General features: G+C 39.1%; 1 protein-coding gene and 1 non-coding gene across 3 annotated transcripts in view; both read left to right on the top strand.

Moving 5' to 3' along the window:
- Positions 1-27623, top strand: part of SEL1L2 (SEL1L2, ERAD E3 ligase adaptor subunit) — a 137543-nt gene that overhangs the window by 12484 nt on the left and 97436 nt on the right. For both annotated transcript variants that reach the window (XM_025399149.1, XM_025399150.1), the window contains exon 2: positions 18673-18728. In XM_025399149.1, coding sequence (XP_025254934.1) covers positions 18673-18728 — 56 coding nt within the window. The remainder of the gene's footprint in view (positions 1-18672; positions 18729-27623) is intronic.
- LOC112633840 lies at positions 4898-5000 on the top strand. The gene has a single exon (XR_003121608.1). It is a non-coding gene; the product is annotated as a U6 spliceosomal RNA (small nuclear RNA).

Genomic DNA, 27623 nt, shown 5'->3' with positions numbered 1-27623 from the left:
TTTTGTATGCCTTGTGTGATAAGGGTCCAATTTCATTCTTCTGCAGTGGACATACATTTTTCCCAACACCATTTATTAAAGATAGTGTCCTTTCCTCATCATGTGTTTTGGCACCTTTGTTGAAAATCAATTGACCATAAATACAAAAGTTTATTTCCGAGATCTCTATCTTGTTCTGTTGGTCAATGTGTCTGTTTTTAGTCCATTATCATGCTGTTTTGATTACTATAGATTTGTAATATATTTTGAAGTCAAGTTGTGTGATGTCTCTAGCTTTGTTCTTTTTGCTTAAGATTGTTTCGGCTATTTGGGGTCTTTGGTAGTTCTACACAAAATTGATGGCTGTTTTTTTTCTATTTCTGTGAAAAATGACATTGGGATTTTGACAGAGATTATATTGAATCTGTAGATTGCTTTGAGTAATATGGACATTTTTACAATATTAATTTTTCCAATCCATGAATATATCTTTTTATTTATTTATGCCTCCTTGAATTTCTTTCATCAAAGTTTTATAATTTTTAGTATACGGATCTAAAAGCTTTCTGTATCAAACAATTACTACTACTCTTTGAATCTATTCAGTAGGGTAGCACTTATTGGAGACAGGACAGGCTTTGGCCTGGGGAGAGCTAGGTGAACAGACCCCCTTGCAGAACCCGTAAATGCTCATGCATCAGCTTTATCTCAGCTTTATTGAGGAACTGCCTGACATGTTCTTTTTGTCTGACAGGAATCACTCTTCCCAATTCCGACTCCACTTTTTTTTGCACATAAGGGTTCATAAGTCTCTCCTATTTTATGTATATCCCAAGAATTCTCTCTGCCAGTGATAGCCCTCTACCTGCTCCTAATGGATCCCAAGATCTATCCCCCCATCAATTGAAACTGCTTTTTCGAAGAATGCCAACAGCTCATTGATTACCAATCCAGTGGCCTCTTGCCGTTCTTTCTGCTAACCTCTGTGCACCATGTGACATTACTCACCATCTTCTTTTTCCCTCTTCCTCTGCAGAGCCATCTCAGGCTCTTTCATGGGCTTGTCTTTCTCAGTTCTCCTTTTAAATGTTGTGCCCAAGGCTCGGTGCTTGGCTTTCTTGCTCTTCGTATTCTATGCATCTCATGCTGTCACCCAAGCCCCACACATTTGTTTACATGTCTATATCTCAGACCCTCCTTCTAATCTCTAGAACAGCATATCCAGCTACATGATGATCATGAAGTATGCATGCAGATTCCTTAAATCAACATTTATTATCAAAGTTACTTCCTCCTCTGTTTTTTCTCTTGTTAATGGCCTCAACTATCCTTCCCTGCTCACCTTGTTCTCAAGTACTCCAAATTGTGTGATTATACAGTTCTAATTCCCGTAAGTATCATTTAATTCAGTGTTTTAACGATAAGACTGAGGCCTACCATGGTGAAATTGCTTCCCCCGCATCATCCTGCAAAGCTAAATCTAGAACCAGAATCTCCTAATCCTTTATATTTATTCATTCCCTTATTCTTTTACCAAATCTTGTCAATTCTACATTCTCAGGGGTTTTCCCACCTATGGATTTTCACTGTCTCAATTTAAAATCTCATTTTAGTATCTTTTAACTACACTAATACACTTCTAACTTGCTTTTCTCTTATCCACATACACTACTGCCAGAAATAATATTCCTTAACTCCAAATCTAATCATTACGTTCTCCTGCTGAGACATCCACTTTATATAGAATAAAGTTCTAATATCTTGTCCAGTAGTCAAAATCCTATATAATTAGATCCTAGCTTCCTTTCTATTTTGTCTTAGCTACACACGTATTTTATTTCAACCAATTCAAACTATTATTAGCTACTCAGTATACCTAGCTAACTCTCCCACTTGCATGTCTTTCTCAAGCTGTTCTGCAGACGGTCTGTCGACAAGAAAGGACTGTCATCCAATCTTCTTCCCCATCATCGCCATAAATCTAAAGTATAGTATCTTGTTCATCTTTCAAGGTCTATCTCAAGTTCTACTTCCTCTTAAAAAAAAAAAAACAGATCCAGCACGGGGGCTCATGCCTGTAATCCTAGCACTTTGGGAGGCCGAGGCCGGTGGATCATGAGGTCAGAAGATTGAGACCAGCCTGGCCAACGTGGAGAAACCCGTCTCTACTAAAAATACCAAAATTAGCTGGATGTGGTGGCGTGAACCTGTAATCCCAGCTATTCGGGAGGCTGAGGCAGGAGAATTGCTTGAACCCGGGAGGTGAAGGTTGCAGTGAGCAGAGATCATGCCACCATACTCCAACCTGGGAACAGAGCAAGACTGTCAAAAGGGCAAAAAAAAAAAAAAAAAAAAACCCTTGGTGGCTCATGCCTGTAGTCCCAGCACTTTGGGACTTTGGGAGGGTGAAGCAAGAAGCAAGAGGATCTCGAGCTCAGGAGCTCAAGACTAGCCTGGGCAATATAGTAAGACCCTGTCTCTATAAACAAAAAACAAAACAAAACTTTCCCAACCCCTTCCAAGTAGCACATTGTGCCTTTATTGTCCTCTGCATCAGAGTCTCATAATTGAGTTAGTTTTTAACTCCCTTAGCAGATTGCTAACTACGTGATTACAGAGATGGTGTTGTACTTGCCTTTTAGATCTCCTTTAGCTCACTGTAGAACTTGACATTTAGTAGATGCTCAGAAACACTTGTAAAATTAAATAGTAATTAACATACATGTAATGCTCTACTTTGTAAAATACATTTCCAAAACTTGTGGAGTAGGTCATTCAAATGTTTTCATTATTCTAAATTTATAGATATTTAAAATTCTGAAGAACAGAGTTTTGTAAGACCTGAATTCTCTGGTGGGAATCAAAGGTTTTTACTCTGTATTACCTCTGTTATTCTAAGTCTGAATTCTCCAAAGGACTGTGCTGCGTATTTTCCTCACAATCATATTTACTTGCCTCAGGCTGTTTGTGCATACTATTAAACAGCCAGATGAAAAATTAAAAATTCAATCAATCATCCAAATATTTTTAAATGTAATATACATATGTTTGCTTTCATATAGAACAAACAGCCAGGTGATTGATCAAGCTATTTGCTTTTCAACCAGTTGTTTTCGCAGTATGATTATTACATAAACTCTAACAGTGATATTTTATCAGTTTTTTGTAGATTTTCTAATTTTACTGGATTCTTCAATTTATTTACTATAGTCATCTAGTCCTATTTATATAATTTATCAGCCAATAAAATATAGTAAAAAAAAAAAAAACTGGTTGTTATGACTTCTTTAAGCCTGTTCCCTCAGACTCGGAACCAAGATTATAATGCCAGGATTGAAGAGAATATTCTAAGATTGGATAAAGTTATTTACACCCTGCAGCTTCCATGATTGAGAGATTTAGGGAGAAAAAAACAAAAACACATTAACTCTGGAAACAAGCAGGAGTGTCTTTGAAATCATCAGGAATTCCCAAGAGACAAAATAATAGGTGGAATTGAATTGAAAGAGAAAACTTTTGCCCAAAATGTGCAAAAGAGAATACTGCTAGGAAAGACGTAAGAGTAGCTTCAGGGAAAAAAAGGAAGGAGCCCTGGCGCGGTGGCTCATGCCGGTAAGCACTTCAGGAGTTTGAGGCGGGTGGATCACCTGAGGTGGGAAGCCTGGCCAACATGGTGAGACCCCGTCTGTACTAAAAATACAAAAATTAGCCAGGCAGGGTGGTGGGTACCTGGAATATCAGCTACTTGGGAGGCTGAGGCATGAGAATCTCTTGAACCCGGGAGGTGGAGGTTGTAGTAAGCCAAGATCGCGCCACTGCACTCCAGCCTGGGGGACAGAGTAAGATTCTGTCTCAAAAAAAAAAAAAAAAAAAAGCAGTAGGAGCAGCCTAGCAATTCTGACCCCCACTCCCCTCTCAATCGCCACTACCACCATATACAGAGGAAAGGGCAAGACTTATGAAAGGCTAGGTTACTAGGTTGTTGGACCAACCCTCCTACTGAAATAAAATGATACATGTAAAATACAAACTTCTTAAATGCATCAGAGAGTTTAGAAGACAGTGAAGTACCAGATAAAAAATATAGGGAAAATCTAGAATCTAGAGAAGTAAGCACAAGTGCCCCTGAGCAGGGCCAAGACTTGCTCCCTCCTGGCCCCAGCCGTGCACCTGAACATCAAAGCAGCTTTTGCCCCTGTGCTAGACAAGTGTAGACACTGGTTTTAATGGCCACACAAAGAGGATAGAATCCAATACTCTAGACCTGTCCAAGGTGAGAAGTCTAGTAAGAGACCTTTTCAAATTAACCTGGGACCGGAAAATGCTCTACTCTTAAAATAAGGGCACACTACCCCTTCCTAAGTTCAGGGATCAATATGACTTAACTTTTAGCAGAGCAAAGAGAAAAGGAAAAAGAAAAATATATCTCTCTGAGAAGTTGTGTGGTCATGTGCCAGCCCTCACAGCTTGGGTTTACATTGCTTAGGGATTCCCAGGCACCCCAACCCTAGAACTAGCTCTAAGGTTAGATCTAGGCACCTAGGTTAAACGTCAGGAAACTGGCAAAAGTAAATTCATGTTTTCTCCATGGAAAGACAACTTCATCATAGGCCTCAAAGAATCCACCCTGATAAAGTTTGCAGTACATAGTCAAAAATAAGTGCAAAAGGAGACAAATCACTATTAGGTGGGAGCATTTGTGGTCGGCATTTGTGCCAGAGATATAGACTGCGGCTGCAAATGGCTAGTGATATCATGGAGTCTCTATTCCTATTCCTAGAAGACTAGCTCCTGTTACACTCTGATAGTACACCCTGAAATACCCACAAAGTCACTGATAGAAAGCTGAGGTAATTCGTTATAGCATTCACAGACAGATTAACAGGGAAAATCTAAGCCTAACACGAGGACATTAGGACTCAGCAGTGCTTACATATTCTACAATTTGAACAATTCGGAGAATATTGGCATGGCCCCTGCACAAGGGTGACCCGCAAATTTGTGAAGCATTCCATATTTTTTAAAAAGCAAACATTTGAAGACTTTAAAACATAAAATACCGTAATATATATTTAGAGAGGTTACTTAATCCATGAAACAAGAACAGGCTTTAATGAAAGAAAAAAGATATTTTAGAAAGAAATATCTGATAGCAAAAGTAAAAACCTTAAGGCTGAATAGCAAAATTGTCATAGCTGAAGAGCAACCTGGATGCTCAAGATCAAACTGAGAAATTCCCTCAGATCATAATACAAACAGATAGGGAGATGATACATATGAAACAAAGGTTAAGGCACTTGGAGGATACACACAAACATTACAATATCCAGACAATAGGATTTCCAGAAAGAGAAAATAGAACTCAGAGGAAAAATAAATCAAATAAAATTCCCTAGATATGAAAAAAACTCAAGTTTTTACATTAAGGCCCACTTTGTGCCAAGCAAGAAGACAGGGAAAAGACCCGCTCATAGAAAATAGTGGTAAAATTTTAGTACTTTATGGATAATAAGAAAATCCTAAAAGCTTCTAAAAAGAAAAACATGTTATTTACAAACAAAAAGCACCCTCTTGACTTCAGATTCTTTAGCCACACTGAGTATAAAGAAGACACTAGAGAAATATTTTCTAAAATACTGGGGCGAAAATGATTTTGAACTTAGAATTCTATAATCTGACAATCAGACAAGTGTAATGACATTTTCAAACATGAGACATTTTCAGACATGAATGGATTCAGAATATTTATCACCCACAAAACCCTAGCTGAAATAATAGCTAGAAATGAAGTGAAAAATGAATCCAAGAGAAGACTGGAAGTGGTAAGCCAAGTAACCTTTAAGACTTATGATAAATCTAAATAAAGTTTAATTTTATTTTTTAGAAATACAATAATCACAAAGATTTATTTTTTAAAATCCTTTTCACAGTAGCAACAGATGTTATAAAATAGCTAGGAATAACTTTAATGAAGGTGGAATAAAATACCCAGGGAATGAAAATTAAAATGTATCTGGAGAACATTAAACAAAGAAACCTGAATAAATTAAAGCTGTACATCTAAATGAATCTGTGTTGTAAATATGCCAAGTTTTTGTAAATTAACATTTCCAGTCAATAGTAAATTAACAATTCCAGTCAAAATATCAACATATTTCTAAATGAATCTGACAAGCCTATTCTAAAATTCATCTAGAAAAGAAATTATGCTGGAATTCCCAAGATAAGTTGCACAAAGAGGAACATAGAGGGTGTGTGTGTGTGTGTGTGTGTCCCCATACACACAGAGAAGTTCCTGCTCAACCAGATAGTAAAATATACAATTATAAATATACAATAATTAGATATACAGTAATTAGGGTATTGCCAGAAGAATAGAGGAGTAGATCAGGAAAACAGAACAGAGAGTTAAAAACGGACCAGTGCATGAATAAGAATTTAGTACTTGAAAGGAGGTTTTTAAATGTAATAGGAAAGAGATGAATTATAACGATTGCTAGTGACAAATTGTCCATTCATTTAGGACATAACGGTAGATACCACTTCATACGAATCACAAAAATGATCCAGATGGATAAAAAATGTAAATTGTAGCCAGGCACAGTGGTTCATGCCTGTAATCCCAACACTTTGGGAGGCTGAGGTGGGTGGATCACCTGCGCTCAGGAGTTTGAGACCAGCCTAGGCAACATGGTGAAACCTCATCTCTACTAAAAATATATTTAAAAAAAAAAAAAAGAAAAAATTAGCGAGCTGTGATGGCATATGCCTGTGGTCCCAGCTACTCAGGAGGCTGAGGTGGGAGGATTGCTTGAGCCTGGGAGGTGAAAGTTGCAGCAAGCTGAGATTGTGCCACTGCACTTCAGCCTGGATGACAGCATGAGACCCCGTCTCAAAAAAACAAAACATTGTAAAAGCAAAACTATAAAAATCGTTTAAGGAAATACATGAAAATATAGATTCAAATGCTTGGTAAGAAAACCTTCTTGAACAAAACACAAACAAAAGGTTATAAGTGAGGAAAGAATGTATAATTTTCTCTGCTTCAAGATTTAAGACGTCTATGGTGAAAAGGATACAATAAACAGTTAAAAGGTTGAAAACAGACTGAAGAATATATTTACAACATACACACTGAATCAAATAACATCCAGAATATATAGGGAATTCCTAAAGATTTTTTTTAAAAAAGAGCCTGATAGAAAAATGGGCAAATGACCTAACAGTCAGTTCCTTAGGGAGGATATACTGTGCCAGTAATCATGCAAATGAAAATTAACAATGAGACACCAGTGTTATCACAATACATTGACAAAAATTGAAAAGTGCTAGTTATGGTGAGAAAAAAGTTAATATTCCTATATAGTAACATACATCGTATATATAGGAATATATAGGAATATATAGGAATATTAATTTCTATTAATTAATATGTGTAGCAGTATTTTTTTTTTTTTTTTGAGATGGTGTTTCACTCTTGTTGCCCAGGCTGGAGTGCAATGGCACGATCTTGGCTCACTGCAACCTCCGCCCCCCCGGGTTCAAGTAATTCTCTTGTCTCAACCTCCCAAGTAGCTGGGATTACAGGTACCTGCCACCACGCTTGGCTAATTTTGTATTTTTAGTAGAGACAATGTTTCGTCATGTTGGCCAGGCTGGTCTCCAGCTCCTGACCTCAGGTGATCTGCCTACCTCAGCCTCCCAAAGTGCTAGGATTAGAGGTGGATTAGAGGTGTGAGCCACCACACCCGGCCTTGGCAGTATTATGTATAACATACATATACTATGTGTGGAAGTAGAGTAGTAGCTTTTTGGAATGCCAATTTGGCATTATCTATTAATATTTAAAATGAGCACACTACCTCTCAAATGAGCAAATTTACTTCTTGTCCACCCTAGCAAACCCTCATACCTGTTTTATAGGAAATATGTTCAAGGTTATCCCTTACAGTATTGCTTGTTATAGCAAAATAATTAAAAACATCATAAATGTCTATCCATATTTAATAATTAAATGGCAACCACTGTTGTAGAGACAACTCTCTTCCAACCTTGAGATTCTGGATTTTATTTCACGGTATGTCAGAAGACAATTCCAAACTTGAGATTCTTCGACTCTAAGTTTTGAATTGTAACTTAAAAGGCAGTTTGGGGCCGGGCGCGGTGGCTCAAGCCTGTAATCCCAGCACTTTGGGAGGCCGAGACGGGTGGATCACGAGGTCAGGAGATCGAGACCATCCTGGCTAACACGGTGAAACCCCGTCTCTACTAAAAAAATACAAAAAACCAGCCGGGCGAGGTGGCGGGCGCCTGTAGTCCCAGCTACTTGGGAGGCTGAGGCAGGAGAATGGCGTAAACCCGGGAGGCGGAGCTTGCAGTGAGCTGAGATCCGGCCACTACACTCCAGCCTGGGCGACAGAGCGAGACTCCGTCTCAAAAAAAAAAAAAAAAAAAGGCAGTTTGGTCAAATTTTAGATCCAGCAGCAGAATGACATGCTGTGTTATAATAAAAGCATTTAATCAAACAACATTTTCAATTAAGAAACTGTGCAGGGTGCTAGGGGCAAACTTGAAAAAAAAAAAAAAGAGGATGGAGCACTTTCTTCAGAGATCTTACAATCCATAGAATAAAATTCAATATATGATTGGGTGCTAACATAAGTGACAAGGGAGTACCACTTCCTGAAGATGTACCAAGAACGGATGGGTCATTGAAGGCAGTAGTATCCAGTGAGACCTAGAGGTAGGAAAGCAAATTTATTTCGTCATTTAACAGATATGTATTAAGTATCTGTTATAGAACAGGAACTATAGTAGGCATTGGCTCTAATGTTGAAACAGGAAAGACATGTCCTGGAAGGATGAATAACAATTGGATATTTGGAAAAGAACAGGAAAGCATTCCAAATTAGAAGTACACAAATAAGTAAAATACATGGGTGTGAGAATGAGTAGAATGTACATATGGGTAGGAGGATACTACCACTTCAATAAGAGCAGGATGTAGTGTGAAATAAATTGGTTAAGAAAAATAAGATTGGATTATTGAAAGGCTTAAATTGTCAGACAGAAGAAATTAAAAGAAACTTTACTGAGTGCTAGCAAATGTCAAGCACTTTCACATCCATGATCTCATTTAGTTCTGAGAATAACTCTTCCCACTCCCCACTCACAACTGTGCAATTCAAAGAAAAACAAACACAACAATGTTTTGCCTGTTCATGGGGATGTTGGCATGGAATGAGTAAAACATGATGGAAGATTTGGAGCTTGAGAAAATGATGATCCCCTTGACAGGGACAGAAAATTGGAGAGAGGATGGTGACTTGGGAGGGGGCACATGAGAAATAATGATTTAGTTTGTAGGGACATTAGGACTTAGAAATGACAGGAATATATTCAGGCCACCTTGCTGCCTATTTAATCATATTGCAGCCACTTCAACTACTGACAACAAGACAAGTAGTTTGAGTGTTTCCACTCTTCATCACAACCCTGCGTGGAAACCTATCTATTGCAAAATTTCAGCCTTTCAACCAAAGTCACTCTGTGTCTCTAAGCTTAAAAGTTTTAGTGCCCTATTTCTAGAGGACATAATCACATCTTACACTCACCATTAACAAAGCCTTCATACTTTGTATGAATAGAATTAACTAAGTTAATGTATTCATTATACATTTTAATTCATAAATTTTAGCATGCAAGAAATACAACAATTTTTTCAACATTGGAATGTAATTTCTGTTTAATGGCAAGCTAATACGTTTGATGTCAAGCTATTATAGTGTTAATTTCTCTTTACTACCTCTCTAGCTCTCTCCCTACTCCTAGTCCAAGGAATGTTTTCTCATTTTGGGAAGAGAGCACAGAAAGCCTTGCAGTTACTTTGATGTTATATCCCAGTTATTCTACATTTATTCTATTGTCCAGATTGTAAGTCCTTTCTTTTCCTCCAACAACCAAGAAAATTTCTTTCTTTCTATCACATCATTATTTTTTTTCTGAAGCAATGAGCAACTCACTGACTAAATTGGGAAAAGGCCACAGGTACAAAAAAGTACCAAGAAAAACCATCAGTTAATATTGTCATCAGTTAATATGTTCCACCACATATTCTCACTTATAATTTGCATTTCTCCAACATTATTTCTCACCTAATCAAGAATTAATCATAAAATAACATTTATTAGACACTTGCTATGTGCTAGCCACCGTGCCAGGCACACTGCATAAATTACTCAACTATCCTTCAAGGTTGCTCTTAAGCTCTTTACTTGTATCTACAGGAGGTAATTAGGCTTCTGGAGGGAATACTCTCAGCAAAGCTCAGTTATTTGGCCTTCTCTACTCAGTTAAACTTCATAAAAATTAAAATAAGTAACAGAACTATTCCAGAAAAGAATAAATAAAAGCCTAGTCCCCAGTAACTTTAGTTTTTATGGAAATTTTGCTATCTTTGCACTTGAAGAAGGAAGTGATGAGGAAGAGAGAATAAAAGACCACAAAATATCTTTTCAAGACACTGACACTAAATTATAGACTGTTTCAGAGCATCTGCTATATCTTAATGTATATAACTAAGCCATTAGCCTATTACCAAATGTATAACAGTACATCAAAATGTATCTGTATTTAGAGACCTTGAAATATCCAGGTCTGATCTAATTATGCAGAAATAATGATCGTAAATCACTTATGTTGAGAGGAATGGAATAGCTCCTTTCTACGCGTGCAATTCTTGCTGTATGGATGCTACAATTATTGTATGACTGAGATGGTTCTCTAGGGAACCAAGGTGTTGTTCTCAGAGCATAGAGGTTGGGGGCAATAATGCCTATCACCCTCATCCTGTCAGGGCTCTGGGGAAGAGAAAAGCTGTGTCCTTCAGAATGGGAAGAGCTTAAGTGAGCGGCAGTTAGAATTTGTATTCTTGCCCTTAATGCCAGACAGAGCCAGGTGTGAAGGAAAGTTGCCCCCATATGGTTGAAAGTAAGATGGCACTCCCACCAGCGAGTAGGGAAAGGTTCCTGTGAAATTCTCCCAGGAAAAGGAATGAGCTGGGACCAGGCAGAAGGCAGTTGAGATATTATAACCAGAGATGTGTCAGTGTATATTGAACTGTGTCTACGCCTTTTATATATTTTTTCTTCTTTCTTGAATTACTAAATCTGTTTTGAAAATGCCAGTCAGTTTTACACGTGGTAAGCGTAACCAAGAAAAGAGGTTTCTAGGAAAAGGGGGTAGGAGCACTGATCAGAGTGAGAAAAAGCCAGAGAGAAAGTAAAGTTCAGCAGGAGCTGCTTCTTCCAGGGCTTACAAAGTGTAGCTTCTTCACTTTATTTCAATAAGAGAAGTGCTTTTCTCACAGATGCTAATGCTACTTCCTTTAAAAAGATAGGTTTCGGCTGGGCACAGTGGCTCACTCCTGTAATCCCAGCACTTTGGGAGGCTGAGGTGGGGGGATCCTGAGGTCAGGAATTCAAGACCAGCCTGGTCAATATGGTGAAACCCCATCTCTACTAAAAATACAAAAATTAGCTGGGTGTGGTAGCATGTGCCTATAGTTCCAGCTACTTGGGAGGCTGAGGTAGAAGAATTGCTTGAACCCGAGAGGCAGAGAGTGAGCTGAGATTGTGCCACTGCACTCCAGCCTGAGTGACAGAGCGAGACTCCATCTCAAAAAAAAAAAAAAAAAAAAAAAGGTATCTGCTAACAGAGAGAGGGGAACTTACATTTGTTATTAAGGTGCCATGTATTTAATAAAACACCAAACACTTTAAACTTTGATTCTATTCTGTCTTCACACATACTCCGAAAGGTAGGAACAGCATTTCTATTTTATACAAAACTGAGGCTCATGGAGGTTAAATAATTTAATACTTTATCCAACTTCTTCACATGGTTAAATAAGAAAACATGAAATGACTATTTCTAAACATCATTTGGTGGCAGGGCACAGTGGCTTACACCTGTAATCCCAGCACTTTGGGAGGCCAAGGTGGACGGAGCGCCTGAGGTCAGGAGTTTGTAACCAGCCTGGCCAACAACACTGTGTTGGCCAACACAGACGAGGCCAAATCTCGTCTCCACTAAAAATACAAAAACTAGCTGTAACGGGTGCCTGTAATCTCTGCTACTCGAGAGCCACTGTGCCTGAGCCACTATGCCTGGCCGATATTTTATTCTTCTAATCCTTTTCTCAATGCTAGGAATATATTCTATATGATTTATTTTGTCATTAGTTATTGGTCTGCCTTAGCTTCAGAGAATTGAGATTTTTGAACCAAGAAGTCCTAATAGGCTGAAAACACAGAATCATTTCAATTGTCAATTGCTGCATTAACAACCCAAAACTTAGTGAGTTCAAACAACAATGATTTATTAATCCTCATAATCTCATAATTCTGTGGGTTGACTGGGTGGTTTTTCACAGATCTCATCTGGACTCACTCTCATGCAGTTTCATGCAGCTGGTGGTCAGCAGAGACAGCTGGGATGGCTGGGCCTCTCTGTCCACATGGTCTGTTATTCCTTGCTTCTTCAGGATGTGGTGGTCTCACGGCATTGCTCCAGGAGGATAAAAGAGGCTACAAGGCCTAAAGACTAGCCTTGGAAGTTGAAGTATCATCTGCCATATTTCAGTTGGTCAAAGCAAGTCAAAAGCGTAGCCCAGACTTAAGGAGTGGGAAAAAATAATCTCCACCTCTTGATGGGAGGACTGGGCAAAGTCACATTGCAAAGCAATGTGAACACAAGGAGTTGTGATTCCCTGGGGGCCATTGTTGTAACAATCTGCAATAGTCCACCACGCTTAGGCCTCAATGATTCATGTCTCTTTCATGAATCTCATCCTCCCAAAATTACCCGTCTCATCTTATCATATCATCAAGCTCAGAATCCATGATCTCATGGTCTGTATGAAGTCAAGATGTCGATGAAGTTCCTTAGGTATAGTTCTTTAATTAAGGCACCTGTAAACTAAACAGACAAGTTATTCCCCTATGCCTTCACACACCCAGTGTACACTGGAGAGACAGAAAAACCACATTAGACGCTGCTGTCCCGAAAGGGTGAAGGAGAGACATACGAGTCACTGGTCCATGGCAATTTGGAAATCTAGCCAGGTGCATGTTGAAGGGTTCCTCTACTCCAGGGACAGGCAATGTTTATTAATTAGGACCCAGTTCTACCCTCTGGAAGTGGTTTCCTAATATATTGATCTATTTGGCTCTTGGCAATACCCTCTGGGCTTGGCTCTGCCTTCTGAGTCATCCTTCTTTTACATAAGAAATGGCCCATGTTTGTGGCTGAGTAGCTGTCTCATGCTGCCTCCTATTCCTGGAAAGATGAAGGCCCAGAGGCCTCTTCTCATTTTGAACTGTCTCAATTTCTTTTAACCCACGCTAGTGGCTTTTGTTCAACACAACACTTTTTAAAACCTTGTAAGTCTTCTATGAATCTGATGGGCTTCCCCTCCATGCCCCAAAAACCACATGGACAATTCTTTTGGAGGCAGGAGGCTGTAGTGCTAGCTTCCTCCCTACCACTTCAAAATTCTTCTACCTCAGTGGAAGGGGAGGAGTAAATCAAAGCTGTAGTGTGCATAGGATGGTGTGTTTCATGTTATGTAAATTGATGTGTCCCATAAAATGTTGTGCACAAATCAGATTTTTGTTTTTTAAAAAATGGAGTTTATGTCATTATAGAAACTTGCCACTTAAAATCAACCTATTGTGAATCCTTTGGTAAGGTTTGGAGTGGTGATGGTATAGAAAGAAGAGCTCTGGAGTCAGAACTGCATATGAATACCACTCTGCCCTGTGACCTGGGACAAGTGACTTATTCTCACTTGGTGAGAACACAGATATTCTGTGCTTGCTATTTTGATGGGTTGTTATGGAGATTGAAGATAAAGTATCTAAAGAATCTAGGATATAATAAATTACCGTTAGAGCTATAATTCTAGAGCTGAATGAAACTTTAGTCCCCTTCCAAGGCTAACTCCACATCAGACAGTTTTGATGGTATATGCTATTATATATATTCATTTATTCATGATGATCATGAACTACTGATCTATTATGTGCATTATGAAACATATCCCTAAAATAGAGATAATGAAGGAGATTTTTTAAAACCTCAGGCAAGTAGATCTAATATTTTCTTCCTGCACCCGGTAGACTGTGGTTTTTTACAGGCAGTGCTTGAATTTGTGGGAATTTCAGCATCCTGTAGGGGAAGTGATAAAACAGTGGTGGAGATCTCCAGCAATCACCAATGTTTCTCAAGTGGTACAAGACAAGCTACTCTAAAGTAGGACTCACTATTTGTAACAGAATGTTTTCCCTAGTAGCCAATGGAAACTTCTTTTTCTTTAGGTAAAAAATCTGAAAGCCTGAAATTTATAAAATAAACACCCTTGTAATAAGTTTCAAAACTGTTTTGGCTTGCACATCTTCTGCTGGAAATAATGAACAATTGCTGTTATCTTCATGTTATGTTTTAAGCTACTGAATAGTTAATTCCTTCAGTTATATGCTTATGCTTCCTTCCATTTTCCTAATTCTTTTATCTACACTTACCCTACTTTTGATTACTACTTTTAGCCCTGTAATTTTCATGTTACTCTTTGACCACTGACAGTTTGATTTTCTGGACCAGTGTGTAATATAAACTTTACTCCATTTAATATCTATAATTTTCTCCTCTCACTCAAATACACATGACACTTTGTACTTCTGTGTCTGTACGTTCTGTACATACTAACTCTAATTTTATTCTGTGTACTTTGGGGAATGCAATAATGGGAATCTACCAAATCACATTGCTTTTTCTAGTTTACTTTTTCTAGTTGTGATAATGGAGTTTAAAAACTGCTAGACATTTTATATGACTATAATATCAGTCATGATGTTTGATTTCTAATACACAAATATAATTAGGTTAAGGAATTTTCTTTGAAAGATACTATAATTGAGAGATGTCACATTACTGGCAAAGCATTAATAAGTACTAATAACATGAACTCTCTAATTATGTTTTACTTGCCATAGTCCCTTTTAAACTACTAATGCAAGTAGGTTGGTGCAAAAGTAATTGTCGTTTTGGGCCGTGAATTTTAAATAATTATAGCTAGGCTTAAACACATCTTTGTTAATCAAAATAAGAACCATTACAATCAACACATTTTTGCCAAGGAGAAATAAGTTTGTGTTTTCCTGTAGTGTAAGAATCCATGCTTCCGGATTTGACAAACTCTTGGAAAGCATTTTCTGAATCTTGCTGGTTGTGGAGGCATTTTCCCCGCAAAAAGTTGTCGAGATGTTTGAAGAAGTGGTAATCGGTTGGCGACAGGTCAGTTGAATATGGCGGATGAGGTAAAATTTCAAAGCCCAATTCGTTTGACTTTTGAAGCTTTGGTTGTACAATGTGCGGTCAGGCCTTGTCCTGGAGAAGAATTGGGCCCTTTCTGTTGACCAATGTCGGCTCAGGCGTTGCAGTTTTCTGTGCATCTCTTCGATTTGCTGAGCATACTTCTCAGATGTCATGGTTTCACTGGGATTCAGAAAGCTGTAGTGGATCTGACTGGCAGCAGACCGCCAAACAGTGACCATGACCATTTTTGGATGCAAGTTTGGCTTTGGGAAGTGCTTTGGAGCTTCTTTCTGGTCACAATCTGATTGAGAAATGGTTCATTGTTAAGAAAACACTTTAAAATGATGGTTTTTCCAATTTTTATTCAGCTCATGAGGCACCCACTTATTAAGCTTTTTCACCTTTCCAATTTGCTTCAAATGACGAACAACCATAGAATGGTCGATGTTGAGTTCTTTGGCAACTTCCCATGTAGTTTTAACAGGACCAGCTTTGATGACTGCTCTCAAATGGTCGTTGTCAATTTCCAATCGCCGGCCACTATGCTCCTCATCTTCAAGGCTTTTGTCTCCTTTGCAAAACTTTTTTTTTTTTGAGACAGAGTCTCACTCTGTCGCCCAGGCTGGAGTGCAGTGGGTCGATCTCAGCTCACTGCAAGCTCTGCCTCCTGGGTAGCTCCCAAGTAGCTGTATCTACAGGCGCCTGCTACCATGCCCGGCTAACTTTTTTTGGTATTTTTAGTAGAGATGGGCTTTCACCATGTTAGCGAGGATGGTCTCAATCTCCTGACCTCATGATCCGACCACTTCCGCCTCCCAAAGTGCTGGGATTACAGGTGTGAGCCACCGCGCCCGGCCCTCCTATGCAAAACTTCTTGAACCACCACTGCACTGTGCATTCGTTAGCAGTTCCCGGGCCAAATTGTGTTGTTGATGTGGCAGGTTGTCTTTGCTGCTTTACGACCCATTTTGAACTCAAATAAGAAAATCACTCAAGTTTGCTTTTTGTCTAACATCATTCCATAGTCTAAAATAAACAGCAAGTAATAAGCAAAAAATAGTGAAGTGAGAACGCCCATTAAAATGATGTATAACATAACCACATTTATTTAAGTAATGTATTCCAATATCAAATGGCAAATTCCAACAATGCAAAAACTGCAAGTACTTTTGCACTCACATGTAATATCCTGAAGGCATGTTAAATCCTTTAAAGAAGTAGGTTCCATATAATAATAATAATTATATATACCTAACATTTATTAAAAACTATGTATTAAGTACTGTGCCAAATATATAAATGATCTCATTTAATTATCATAACAATTAATGAAACAGTTACAAAATCAAGACTAGAATATAATCCTGTTTGACTTAAGGCCACAAGATAGACCATGAGGCTCCATTGCCTCTGATGTTGGTCTCAATATAATCACTTGACAAACTTGGGATAAAGTTTTATTTATAATAACATTTAATATAACTTATTCATATCTTGAACCTAAGGAACAATCCTAATGTATAGAATAGTATCAGATATGTATCATCTTTAAAATAATTTGGTATGCCTTAGTAATGCATTGCTCACCAGGCAGTTTTTGAATATTTATTTATTTAAGACAGGGTCTTGCTCTGTCATCTAGGCTGGAGTACAGTGGCACAATTTCCGTTCACTGCAGCCTTGATTTCCCGGGCTCAATGATCCTCCCACCTAAGCCTCCTGAGTGGCTTGGATTTCAGGCTCATGACACCACGGCTGGCTAATTTTTGCATTTTTTGTAGAGACAGGGTCTCACTATGTTGCCCAGGCTGGTCTCAAAACTCCTGGACTCAAAGGAGCTGGCCACCTTGTCATTCCAAAGTATTGGGTTTACAGGTGTGAGCCACTATACCCAGCTTAATTTTTATTTAGAATTTGCCAGTTATTTCTCTAATTTGACAGAGGACTAAATATGAATCAATCTGGGACCAGTTCCTATAAGGTCTAGATTACAAAGTAAACAAAACAGATGTAGAATTGTGAGGCCGCTGCCAAGTACTAAAGTTCATCCGTCAGTGAAAGAATAAAACATCAAATTAATAAATACAATGGGCCGGGCGCAGTGGCTCACGCCTGTAATCCCAGCACTTTGGGAGGCTGAGGCAGGCAGAACACCTGAGGTCAGGAGTTCAAGACCAGCCTGTTCAACATGGCAAAACACTGCATCTACTGACAATAGAAAAATTCGCTGGGGGCAGTGGTGTATGTCTGTAATCCCAGCTCCTTGGGAGGCTGAGGCATGAGAATTGCTTGAACACGGAGGCAGAGATTATAGTGAGCCAATATTGCACCACTACACTTCAGCTTGAGTGACAGACAGAGTGAGACTCTGTGTTAATTAATAAATACTATGTCAGAAATAACATTAGAAAATTTATGACCTGTTCTTAAAAGCTTTTGACTTTTTGGAAATACAAAATTTTGAGTATTTCATATTGGTTTGTGGCCAAATTCTTCAGCCTGTTAAATGTGAACGTATCACACATTTGAATTTTTTTTTTACTTCCCAAAACATATGATCATTTTTACAATGTATCAAATTTGTTTACAGCAATTGAAAATTTGTCAATCCTAGTAATGTAGTAAAGTTGAAACATTATGATGTGTTACCCTGTCATCTCATATTTTCAGACTTGTTTATCTAAGAAAGTGAAGAAATTTCAAGCACTGTGCAAAAATAAAATATGCCAATGATTATGCATGTATTCTACATGATATATATAGTCTTTATAAAAATATGTATTAAAACTGGTTCATTAAAAATTCATTGAAAGCTATTTTCTCAAATTTCAAAGCCTGATATAATTATCAGTCTACATTTCTCAGATGTTTGTATCATTCAATTAATTTTTAGTATCTCTCTGACATACGGATGAGTCTATAAAAATATAAAATGTTATATTTTCTCTTCTATGTTTTAATAGCTTCTATTAATAGATGACACTTATTTATATAGATACATTTAATTAAATACATTTCTAGCTCAGAAAGTTTTCCACTATTGTAATTAGCTCTATTATTTATGGAACTCTTTCATGTTATTAACTCAATTTCAGAATGCTTGATTAAAGTATATAGATTGTCTCTGGTGTCAAGTTCTAGCTTTACAGATTATCAGTGAAGGAATTATTTTTAACACATTAGGAACTCTAAATTGTAAATTATTGTCAACAATTACTCTTAGAGTTCTAAAAGTTTTCTAGAAGTTTTTTTAACAAGAAGTTGTATTTAGTGAAGAAAATGTTTTTAAATTTTATAAAAATATTTTGTATATTGCAGCTATCAGAGCAGAAAAACATAATAAAAGACAAAAGGAAAGAAATGTCACCACACAGGTAAATATTTGCTAAATCTTTACATTTTTTAATAGAAAATTTAGGCTATAGGCACTATTTTTATTCAGGATACTCAGAATTACTTAAAGAGGCAATTACTAACTATTGTCTACGTTTTTGTTTTTGTTTTTTAATTCTCAGTCAATATTATTCTTTCATTCATTCAACAAATATTTGCTTACTCAACTGTGAGAGGAAAAGACTGTCATCAGGCCTGAGTCTTCTAAGTTGTGGACTGTCTGATGTCCTAAATATTAGGTTGGTGCAAAAGTAATCGTAAAATTCACAGTAATGTGAATTACTGTGAAATTGTACCATTCACAGTAATGGTAAAAACTGCAATTACTTTTGCAAAATATTAAGACACAAAGAGCAGAGACCAGCCTGGCTTATAAAGTCACAGATACTTATTAAACATTATCAATCTTATGATGTCTTTGCACAGTTTGGAAGTAGGGGATTCAAATTTTCAGTTTATTCTCAACCCAGCAATGATTTGCTCCTATAAATATGTCATTTCAAGTAAAGAAGTGACTTTCCATCTCACACTGAGTGAAACCAAAGCATTATAATAGCTTGCTTATTGGGCTCTATGGTCTTGCCCTAGTGTGTTTTTTTTCTCTGATATCAGCTCCTACTACTGTCTCCTTGACGTCTTTCCAGACACACTGGACTCCATGCTGTTCCTCAGAAACCCCAAGAATGTGCCCCCCTTTCCTGTTCTCTCTGCTTGGAATGCCTTTGCACCCAGATGTCCATACGACTCCCTTCCTTCACCTTCATCTTTTCACAAGGTCCTTCCCTGGACCTTCACTAAATTTACAATCACTCTCTCTAAAATTGCAAATCCTGTCAAACACCTTCTTCTATACCCCTTCCCTGCTGTATTTTTCTTCTCAAAATTATCACCATGTAATGTACAGTATTTTATTATATTTGTTGTCACTCTCCCTCCACTAGAGTACAAACTCCATGAGGGCAAGAGTTTTGTGTGTGGTGTTCATTGCTGTTATCCCCAGGCACTACAATAGTGCCTGGCACATAGTAGACACTCAATAAATGTTTATTGAATTGATGAGTAAATCTTAAATCCAAATGGAGGAAGTAAACTATGAGAAATATTAATACAAATTAAAAACCCCTCTGTACATTGCAACCTTTTCTAAACCCCTCTGAATATAGCTCCTCTCTTATCACTATAACTACCACATCCCATAATTAGCAGTGGGATTATTGTTAGCAGAAATAGATGGGAGCTTCACCTAAATCTCAGTTTGTCTTCAGGCAAGTGGAGAATGAAGGAACATCCGTTTCATCAGGTGCTGAATAACACCTGAAATGCCCTTTGGAATCCTCTTACCGCTTGAGAACAAGGATGCTGCTCAGACCCATAAGCATCCACCCAATGCCCAGCATTAGAAGATGAGGCCTCCAGAGTAAAGATGGGAATGGGCCCCTTCCAACCTTGTAAAGCCTGGGACAAAAGAAAACTAAGAACTATTCTAAGATATTTCAGAATATTAGAAAGTAAAACAAAACAAAACACAATACAAAGCAAAACACTACCTTTGTGTCAAAGATTAGGGGTAAATGTTCCAGGATAGCCTGTTTGTAGATTGTATATCTCACTCAATTCCATTGGCCCAAGCACAGATGGTAGAAGTGGAAAGACCAAAGACTGCAAACACCTCTACTGCAAAGTGCCCATATATGCATGTTATCCTATAACAAAAATAGAGTATCCTCAGCTCACTGAACTTGCCATAGTGTTTCATGACTCCTTGCCAATGAGCAGGATACTATTTGGCTGAAAGCACACTCTCTCCATCTCTACCCCCAATGTAGGCTTGGCAAATTCTGGTTATCTTCCATAATAATTACCATTTATATTATAATTTTAAAAATGCACTCACCTAGGTGGAGCTGCTCTTTCCATAGTTTTTCTCTCTTTCTGGCTTTACAACTCTACAACTTGCACAAAAAAAAAAAAAAAAAAAAAAAAAAGAAGAAAGATCATCTACTCCTCCATTCCCCAACAAAAACTTTTTGAAAACACAAATACACACATGAAAAAAATGTTTAAAGATAATTTGTCTCATGCTAAGGATCTATTTTCAGGAGTTCTGTGTGCTATTTCCTTCTACATTAAAGAATGATCCTGAATACAGACGTAATAAACCCCCAGGTATTTAATGTACTATTGGGAGGTAACTTAGGTCGCCTAAGGGAGCAACTTAAGTGTATGGCTGAGGGACCATTATTGTTGTAGGACTTTCTCCTTAGTTCAGCTAAAAACAGGGTCCTAGTCACACGACCATGAAAAATTTGGCTCACAGACACTTTGAAGGGTGAGAAGGGCAAGGTTTATTGGGTGAAAAGGAAAAAAGCGGGGGAAACAGGGACTTTCAGCAAAGCAAAGACAATGTACTTCCTGCCAGTGGGCTCACAAATTAAATCCAGGTTACCAACCCCGGAATAAGAGAGTCCAGACTCCTCCTCCCTGCAAATGGCAGGAACTTCCCGAGGCTTCACCCCATTCACCCAGGATGCAGCCCAGTTGGAGTTTCTCCAGGGACCCTTTTACACTTGGCTGTCTGATTACCCCCTCTGCAGAAGTACGTCTAACTGCTGTTAAAATAAGGGTAAGAATGAAGACCGATCTTAACTGTTTCCTGCTGACAGGGGGCGCTGTTCTGGGGAAACGGCAGTTGGAGCTCCCCAGAGGTCTAGCTAAAGGTCCCCCGCAGAAAGGGCCATCCTCCAAGGCTCCAGTTGCATGACCATTTGGAGTCTGATGGCCTGAAGGTGAGAAGAGACAAACCAGGTTATTAGAAAACACGTATCAAAAAGAGAAAAAAGGTAAGGACACATCAAAATTCCCAAGGCCTTTTACCAGTTTGCACAGGGAGAGGGAGGCCAAAAGCCTGACTGGTAAAAAAAAAAAAAACTTTTACCCTTTTGCCAGCATATCAAGCTTCTGGGTTCCCTTCCCCTGAGCCCAGTCTTAGGCCAACCAGTCTAAGGTTTGGGAAATTAACTTTTCCCACTTTGGAGGATGCATCTGACAAGAGTGTCCTGAGTACAGAGACACAGTTACCTATCAGTGAAAACAGGACAGAGGAGGAAAAAAGGAAAAAAGAAGGCTTTCACTGCAAGCCTCCCAGGTTTAAGTGATTCTCCTGCCTCAGCCTCCCAAGTAGTTGGGACTACAGGCACACGCCACCACACCCAGCTAATTTTTGTATTTTTAGTAGAGATGGGGTTTCACTATGTTGGGCAGGAAGGTCTTGATCTCTTGACCTCGTGATCTGCCCACTTCGGCCCACCTCACAGGTGTGAGGCACCGCACCCAGCCAATAAGGCTTTTTTTAAAAAGGAGTCCCAGGGGTTCAGGATGCATTCAAAAGGGATATAGACTGAAGATGAAGGGCTACCCATCTAGAAAGAGGGGAGCAGACATACCTGGTTCCCTTCTCTTCCTAGCACATACCTGGGGGCATGTGAGGGAGAGAAGGAAGAGCGTCCTCTTTCCCTCTTCTGTCCTTGCATCATCAAGTCCCAGTGACCCTGGCAGGTGCCATCCATAGGTGCCAAAGTGGCTTGCACCCATGCAGCAGGGAGGGCCTAGATAATAGGAATTAGCTGCTCTCACCTATGTCTCTATTCCGTCTACCATCAGTAGCCTTGGAGTTCCCTAGACCTCATTTATGCCGTGGATATTAGCATGATCCTTATCCATGAAATGGGAGGCTTGGCTTTATTGGCAGGAATTAGCGCTGCTTACCTGCACTGTCTTTTAACCTCTGTTGTTGCCTGCCTCTGGATTCCTTAGATCCAGTTTTCTTTCCTAGGGCTTTGACCTGAAGCTTGGAATTGAGTTTGGGATAAAAATGTGTCTTGGGAGGAGTACATGGACTCCTTATCAGAAGCCAAACGCTAAGGTGAAGGTGTGGAATTGAATCCTCTTCCAACAAGGGAGAGAAAAGGATGTCTTGTGACATGCCCAGATAACCGGTGGCTACAGTTATGCTTGCTAAGATTTGGGTGCATGGTGCTTAGCTTTGGTTAGCTCCCTTGGTTCTTCCTTTCCCAAAAAGGAAACCTCTGTGTAATGAGCATCCTGTTTATTTCCATCACCTGGCAGGATTTAAAGGATAATTACTCAGAACTAGAATACTGATCCAGATTTTTACATTACCCATCCCTTTTGTTCTTTCTGAGCTGCAGGTGGAGATTGGTTGGTTGGTTGATTGATTGGTTGGTTCACAGGAACAAGCAGAGTTAGTCTAAAAATATAAACAAAAACTTAAAAACAACTAATGGGTCTAGAATTTAATCACAAATCTATGATGAGTTTTGAAACATAATTTCTCTCTCTCCAGTCCTCATTTTTGTTAAAAAAAAAAAAAAAAATCATGATAGGACTGAGTTGTTTGCAAAATATATTTTAGTCTTATCCTTCGCCTGATTATTTGCATAAAGTACAGCAAGAATAACTATTTCTACATAGGCTAGATTTTAGTCCTATCCTTGGCCTGATTATTTGCATAAAGTACAGCAAGAATAACTATTTCTACATAGGCCTTTTAGGCTGGATTTGATGGAACTCTGTTCCACAAGGAATCTCAGATAAAACCTTTTAAATCTGAGCCCAATCATCCTGAGCCCAACCATCCTCAAATACCTGTGAGTTGTGTGATCCTCTCCTCTTAAGGTCCCAAGATAAACGTGGGGCTCCTGGGCCTGTTAGGAAGTGACATTCTTTACTGACCACAGGTCAGGAACCCTATACAGGGACTGCATAAACGAGGGTATGAGGTCAGTTTTTTTCTCCAGGGGGCTTTCATCAGCTGTGCAAATTGAGCTTGCCTCCTTAAAGGGAAGCATATCCTTTCAGTCAAAGCCTTGGTGAAACAACCAGTTTCTCCAATTGCGTCCTGTCGCAAAAGAAAAATGGAGTCTTTTTTTTTCTTAAGATGGAGTCTCACTCTACTGCCCAGGCTGGAGTGCAGTGGCTGTGATCTTGGCTCACTGCAAGCTCCGCCTCCCGGGTTCACGCCATTCTCCTGCCTTAGTCTCCCTCCTGAGTAGCTGGGACTACAGGCGCCCGCCACCACACCCGGCTAATTTTTTGTATTTTTAGTAGAGATGGGGTTTCACCGTGTTAGCCAGGATGGTCTCCATCTCCTGACCTTGTGATCCACCCACCTCAGCCTCCCAAAGTGCTGGGATTACAGGCGTGAGCCACTGCGCCTGGCCGAAAAATGGATTCTTATTGCTCTGATGCAAATAACTATATTGCCATAAGTTAAAAATACTCACAGATAATTTCTGAATTCTAGAGGAACTACGCAGAGAAACCAAACATGCTCCAAATTTTGTTCACAGGAGTATACCTTACTCAATTATTAAAGGCCATAAATAGTGCAAAATAAATTTTCTTGACTCTGAAAAACAAAAGGATTAGCAATATTCCAAGAAAAAGTCAAAAAAATTGCTTCAGCTTTCTGAGTTTAGCCCATTAATTCTTGATTCACATGATATTCATGAACATTCAGCTCTTCATGAGTCCTGTACATTTTTCTTTATTCCAATGTTGAAATATCCAGTTATTAGAAGCCTGTATTTGAGACTACCTGTCAAAATTATATAGCTCATTATAAATCATCTTTTGAAAGGATTAAAACCAGACAATTGTCTGTGAATAACAAAATGTCTAGGGTAGTTACAGTTAGAAACACAATTGACAAAGAAATTTGATTATCTCCATAGTTTACAGTAACTTAGCATAACAACGTTAATTATCATTGATAGCATATACTCAGACATTAAAATCTTAGCAATCCCATAAAATTTTGGAACATATATTAGCATTATTCATGAAAATATATTCTAAAGAATATTGAACATCATTTTGGCAATCGCATGTAACTAACCAAGTCAAATCATCCTGTTTACCTCTCTTTTCTGGGTATTCCAGGGGCCCTCTGAAGTATCCAAAAGCTAGGTGTCAGGAAAGACAATTTCGAACCTGACATTTGATTTTGGGAAGCCTATTCAATATGTTAGCAGTTTAAAACACTTGATGTTATGAAATAGAATTCCAGATTGACATAAGTCATTTATTTTGCTGAAATGATGAGTCAGAAATTTAAAGAAGCAAAAAACTTGTATAACCCTTTACAAATTTTGCCAAAGAGCAAATCTGTGCCCCAAGAATACCCTGTTGTGCTTTCATTCCAATGCACAACCCAGAGAAAAACCATACAATATCCCCCTTGAATCTAATCAATATATTCACACCCAGAACTTCTTCTGCAAGATTAATTTCCACAATCCTTCCACCACTTGTTTGAACCTTCAGCTTTATCCTATCTAATTTAAAACAATTCTTTAACCCTAGGCAAGAATTTACATTTTCATGCCTTTTTATAACCTTTTATTCAAAACACATTTTAGGCTGGGTACGGGGGCTCACACCTGTAATCCCAGAACTTTGGGAGGCAGAGGTGGGCAGATCACTTGAGGTCAGGAGTTCAAGACCAGCCTGGCCAATGTGGCAAAACCCCATCTCTACCAAAAATACAAAAATTAGCAAGGTGTGATGGCATGCACCTGTAATCCCAGCTACTCATGAGGCTGAGGCATAAGAATCACTTGAACCTGGGAGGCAGAGATTGCAGTGAGCTGAGATTGTGCCACTGCACTCCAGCCTGGGTGACATGGTGAAACTATGTCTTTGGGAAAAAAAAAAAAAAACAGGCCAGGCGCAGTGGCTCACACCTGTAATCCCAGCATTTGGGAGGCTGAGGTGGACGGATCACAAGGTCAGGAGATCGAGACGATCCTGGCTAACACAGTGAAACCCTGTCTCTTCTAAAAATACAAAAAATTAGCCAGGCGCGGTGGCGGGCACCTATAGTCCCAGCTATTCAGGAGGCTGAGGCAGGAGAATGGCATGAACTGGAGGCAGAGCTTGCAGTGAGCCAAGATCATACCACTGCCTTGCTCTGAGCAACAGAGCAAGATTCTGTCTAAAAAAACCAAAAAAACAAAAAAACACAAATATTTTATTGTTCTTACACACTTTACATGTAAATCTATTTTCAGTAGTTTCAATTACATGTCATAATGGTAACTTTTAGCAATTTTTAACTTTAACATAAACCCTGGTAAGTTGTTTTAATTGTGTGCTAGGTGCAGCCAAGGTTTGACTCCTTCTAGCATTAATTAAGGGCATGGTTAGTTCCGTATGTCCCCGAGCCTTACCAATTGTGGAGCAGGCAAGTCAAATAGTTCTCAAAACCCAAAAGGCAGTTTGTAACCTTAAAACATTTAACAAGCCTTGCATGTAACCTGCATCATTTAGTTCACCTATTTATATTTTGATGACATTTGCTTTTTACCAATAATCTTTAAGGCTGTTTTTATTTCTCAAAGATTAAAGTCACATGAACTGAAAGTTACCACTGCTTTTATCTTCTCTTTGAAAAATATTTGATCCAAGTGCTTGTCTTCCTTTAGGCCAAAGTAACTAGAAGTCTTTTTACAGACATCACATACATAACACATATATAGCTACAAAGACAGGCAGAAGAAAACCCAGCCACGAGGTGGAGCCCTGTAAGACACAGGGCTAGGAAAACATGCAGATATCAAACCAGAAAGAACTCATTCCCTAAGGCAGGATTGCTAAACAAAGCTTTGCCGTGGGGTTACAGGCCATACCCCCAGGATATAAAATAAGATGGAGGCCTGCTGCAAAGTTTGCTGTGGAAAGCTGTGCAAAGTACACCAGATGGGCTACAGCTTAAAACTAACCTCACAAATCCTCTCTCACAATTAAAACTCTACAGAAAGTATAAACAGTGATAGTTGGGGTGCCTGGCCTAGTAAAATGTTTTCCAAAAAGAAAAAAAAAAAAAAACATTAATTAAGAGTTAACTGCTGAAGGGGTAGAGAAGGAAAAAGGATGCCAGAGAGGAAGAGCCTCTTATTCTTATGCAAATAGTTCCTCCACCAGAGAGAAACATTGCAGGGGGACAAAGCTGAACTCCCTGGTTGGGGGAGTGGAGACTCCATGGGTGCATGGTAGGGAATGCCAGCCAGCTGCATGGGCGCCTTGAGGCCCCCAGCAGCTACTGTTGGCTCATTACTGCCCTGTGTGGTCACTGGACACCATGCATACATGCAGCAGACACATCCATGCACCACACATGTCCATGCACCTCAGCTAGTAGGAAAGGATGAGCAGGGAGCTGCCTTGCCTAACCATCCCGCACTTGCACCTGTGGCCATTGGGATGGGTGTGGCCCATATCCAGTATTGTAAAAGAAAAGATAAGTGCTATTACTGTCCTGAAAGTAAGAAGAGGAATGCCGTAGGACCAGAAGGCTCAGAAGCAACAGTGAGAGGTTTTGAGTCGCCATTTCACTCACCCTTCCTTGAGTCCCATGTTGGGCACCAAAGCTGTTATAGGACTTTCTGCTTAGTTCAACTAAAAACAGGGTCCTTGTAATAACCATGAAAAATTAGGCTCACAGACACTTTGAAGGGTGAGAAGGGCAGGGTTTATTGGGTGAAAAGAGAAAAAAAGGGGGAAACAGGGACTCTCAGCCAAGTGAGAGAGTGTGCTTCCTGCCCATGGGCTCACAGATTGAATCCCAGGTCACTAATCCCAGAACAGGAGAGGCCAGGCTCCTCCCACAGTAAACCAGCATGAACTTCCAGAGGCTCCACCCCGTTCTCCCAGTGCGCACGTTGGTTGGAGTTTCTCCAGGGACTCCTTTATGGGTTTGTCTCATTATGACAGCCATGACCACCATGAGCAACAGTGAAAACTCTGAAAAGAAGGAAAAAGTCACCTGGCTCACAGCGCTTAGCAGTTTCACCAGA

The sequence above is a fragment of the Theropithecus gelada genome, chromosome 10 (genome assembly GCF_003255815.1).
Source record: "Theropithecus gelada isolate Dixy chromosome 10, Tgel_1.0, whole genome shotgun sequence".
NCBI lineage: Eukaryota > Metazoa > Chordata > Mammalia > Primates > Cercopithecidae > Theropithecus > Theropithecus gelada.
Note: the sequence above shows the minus strand (reverse complement) of the source record. Positions and strands in the feature narration are given on the sequence as shown.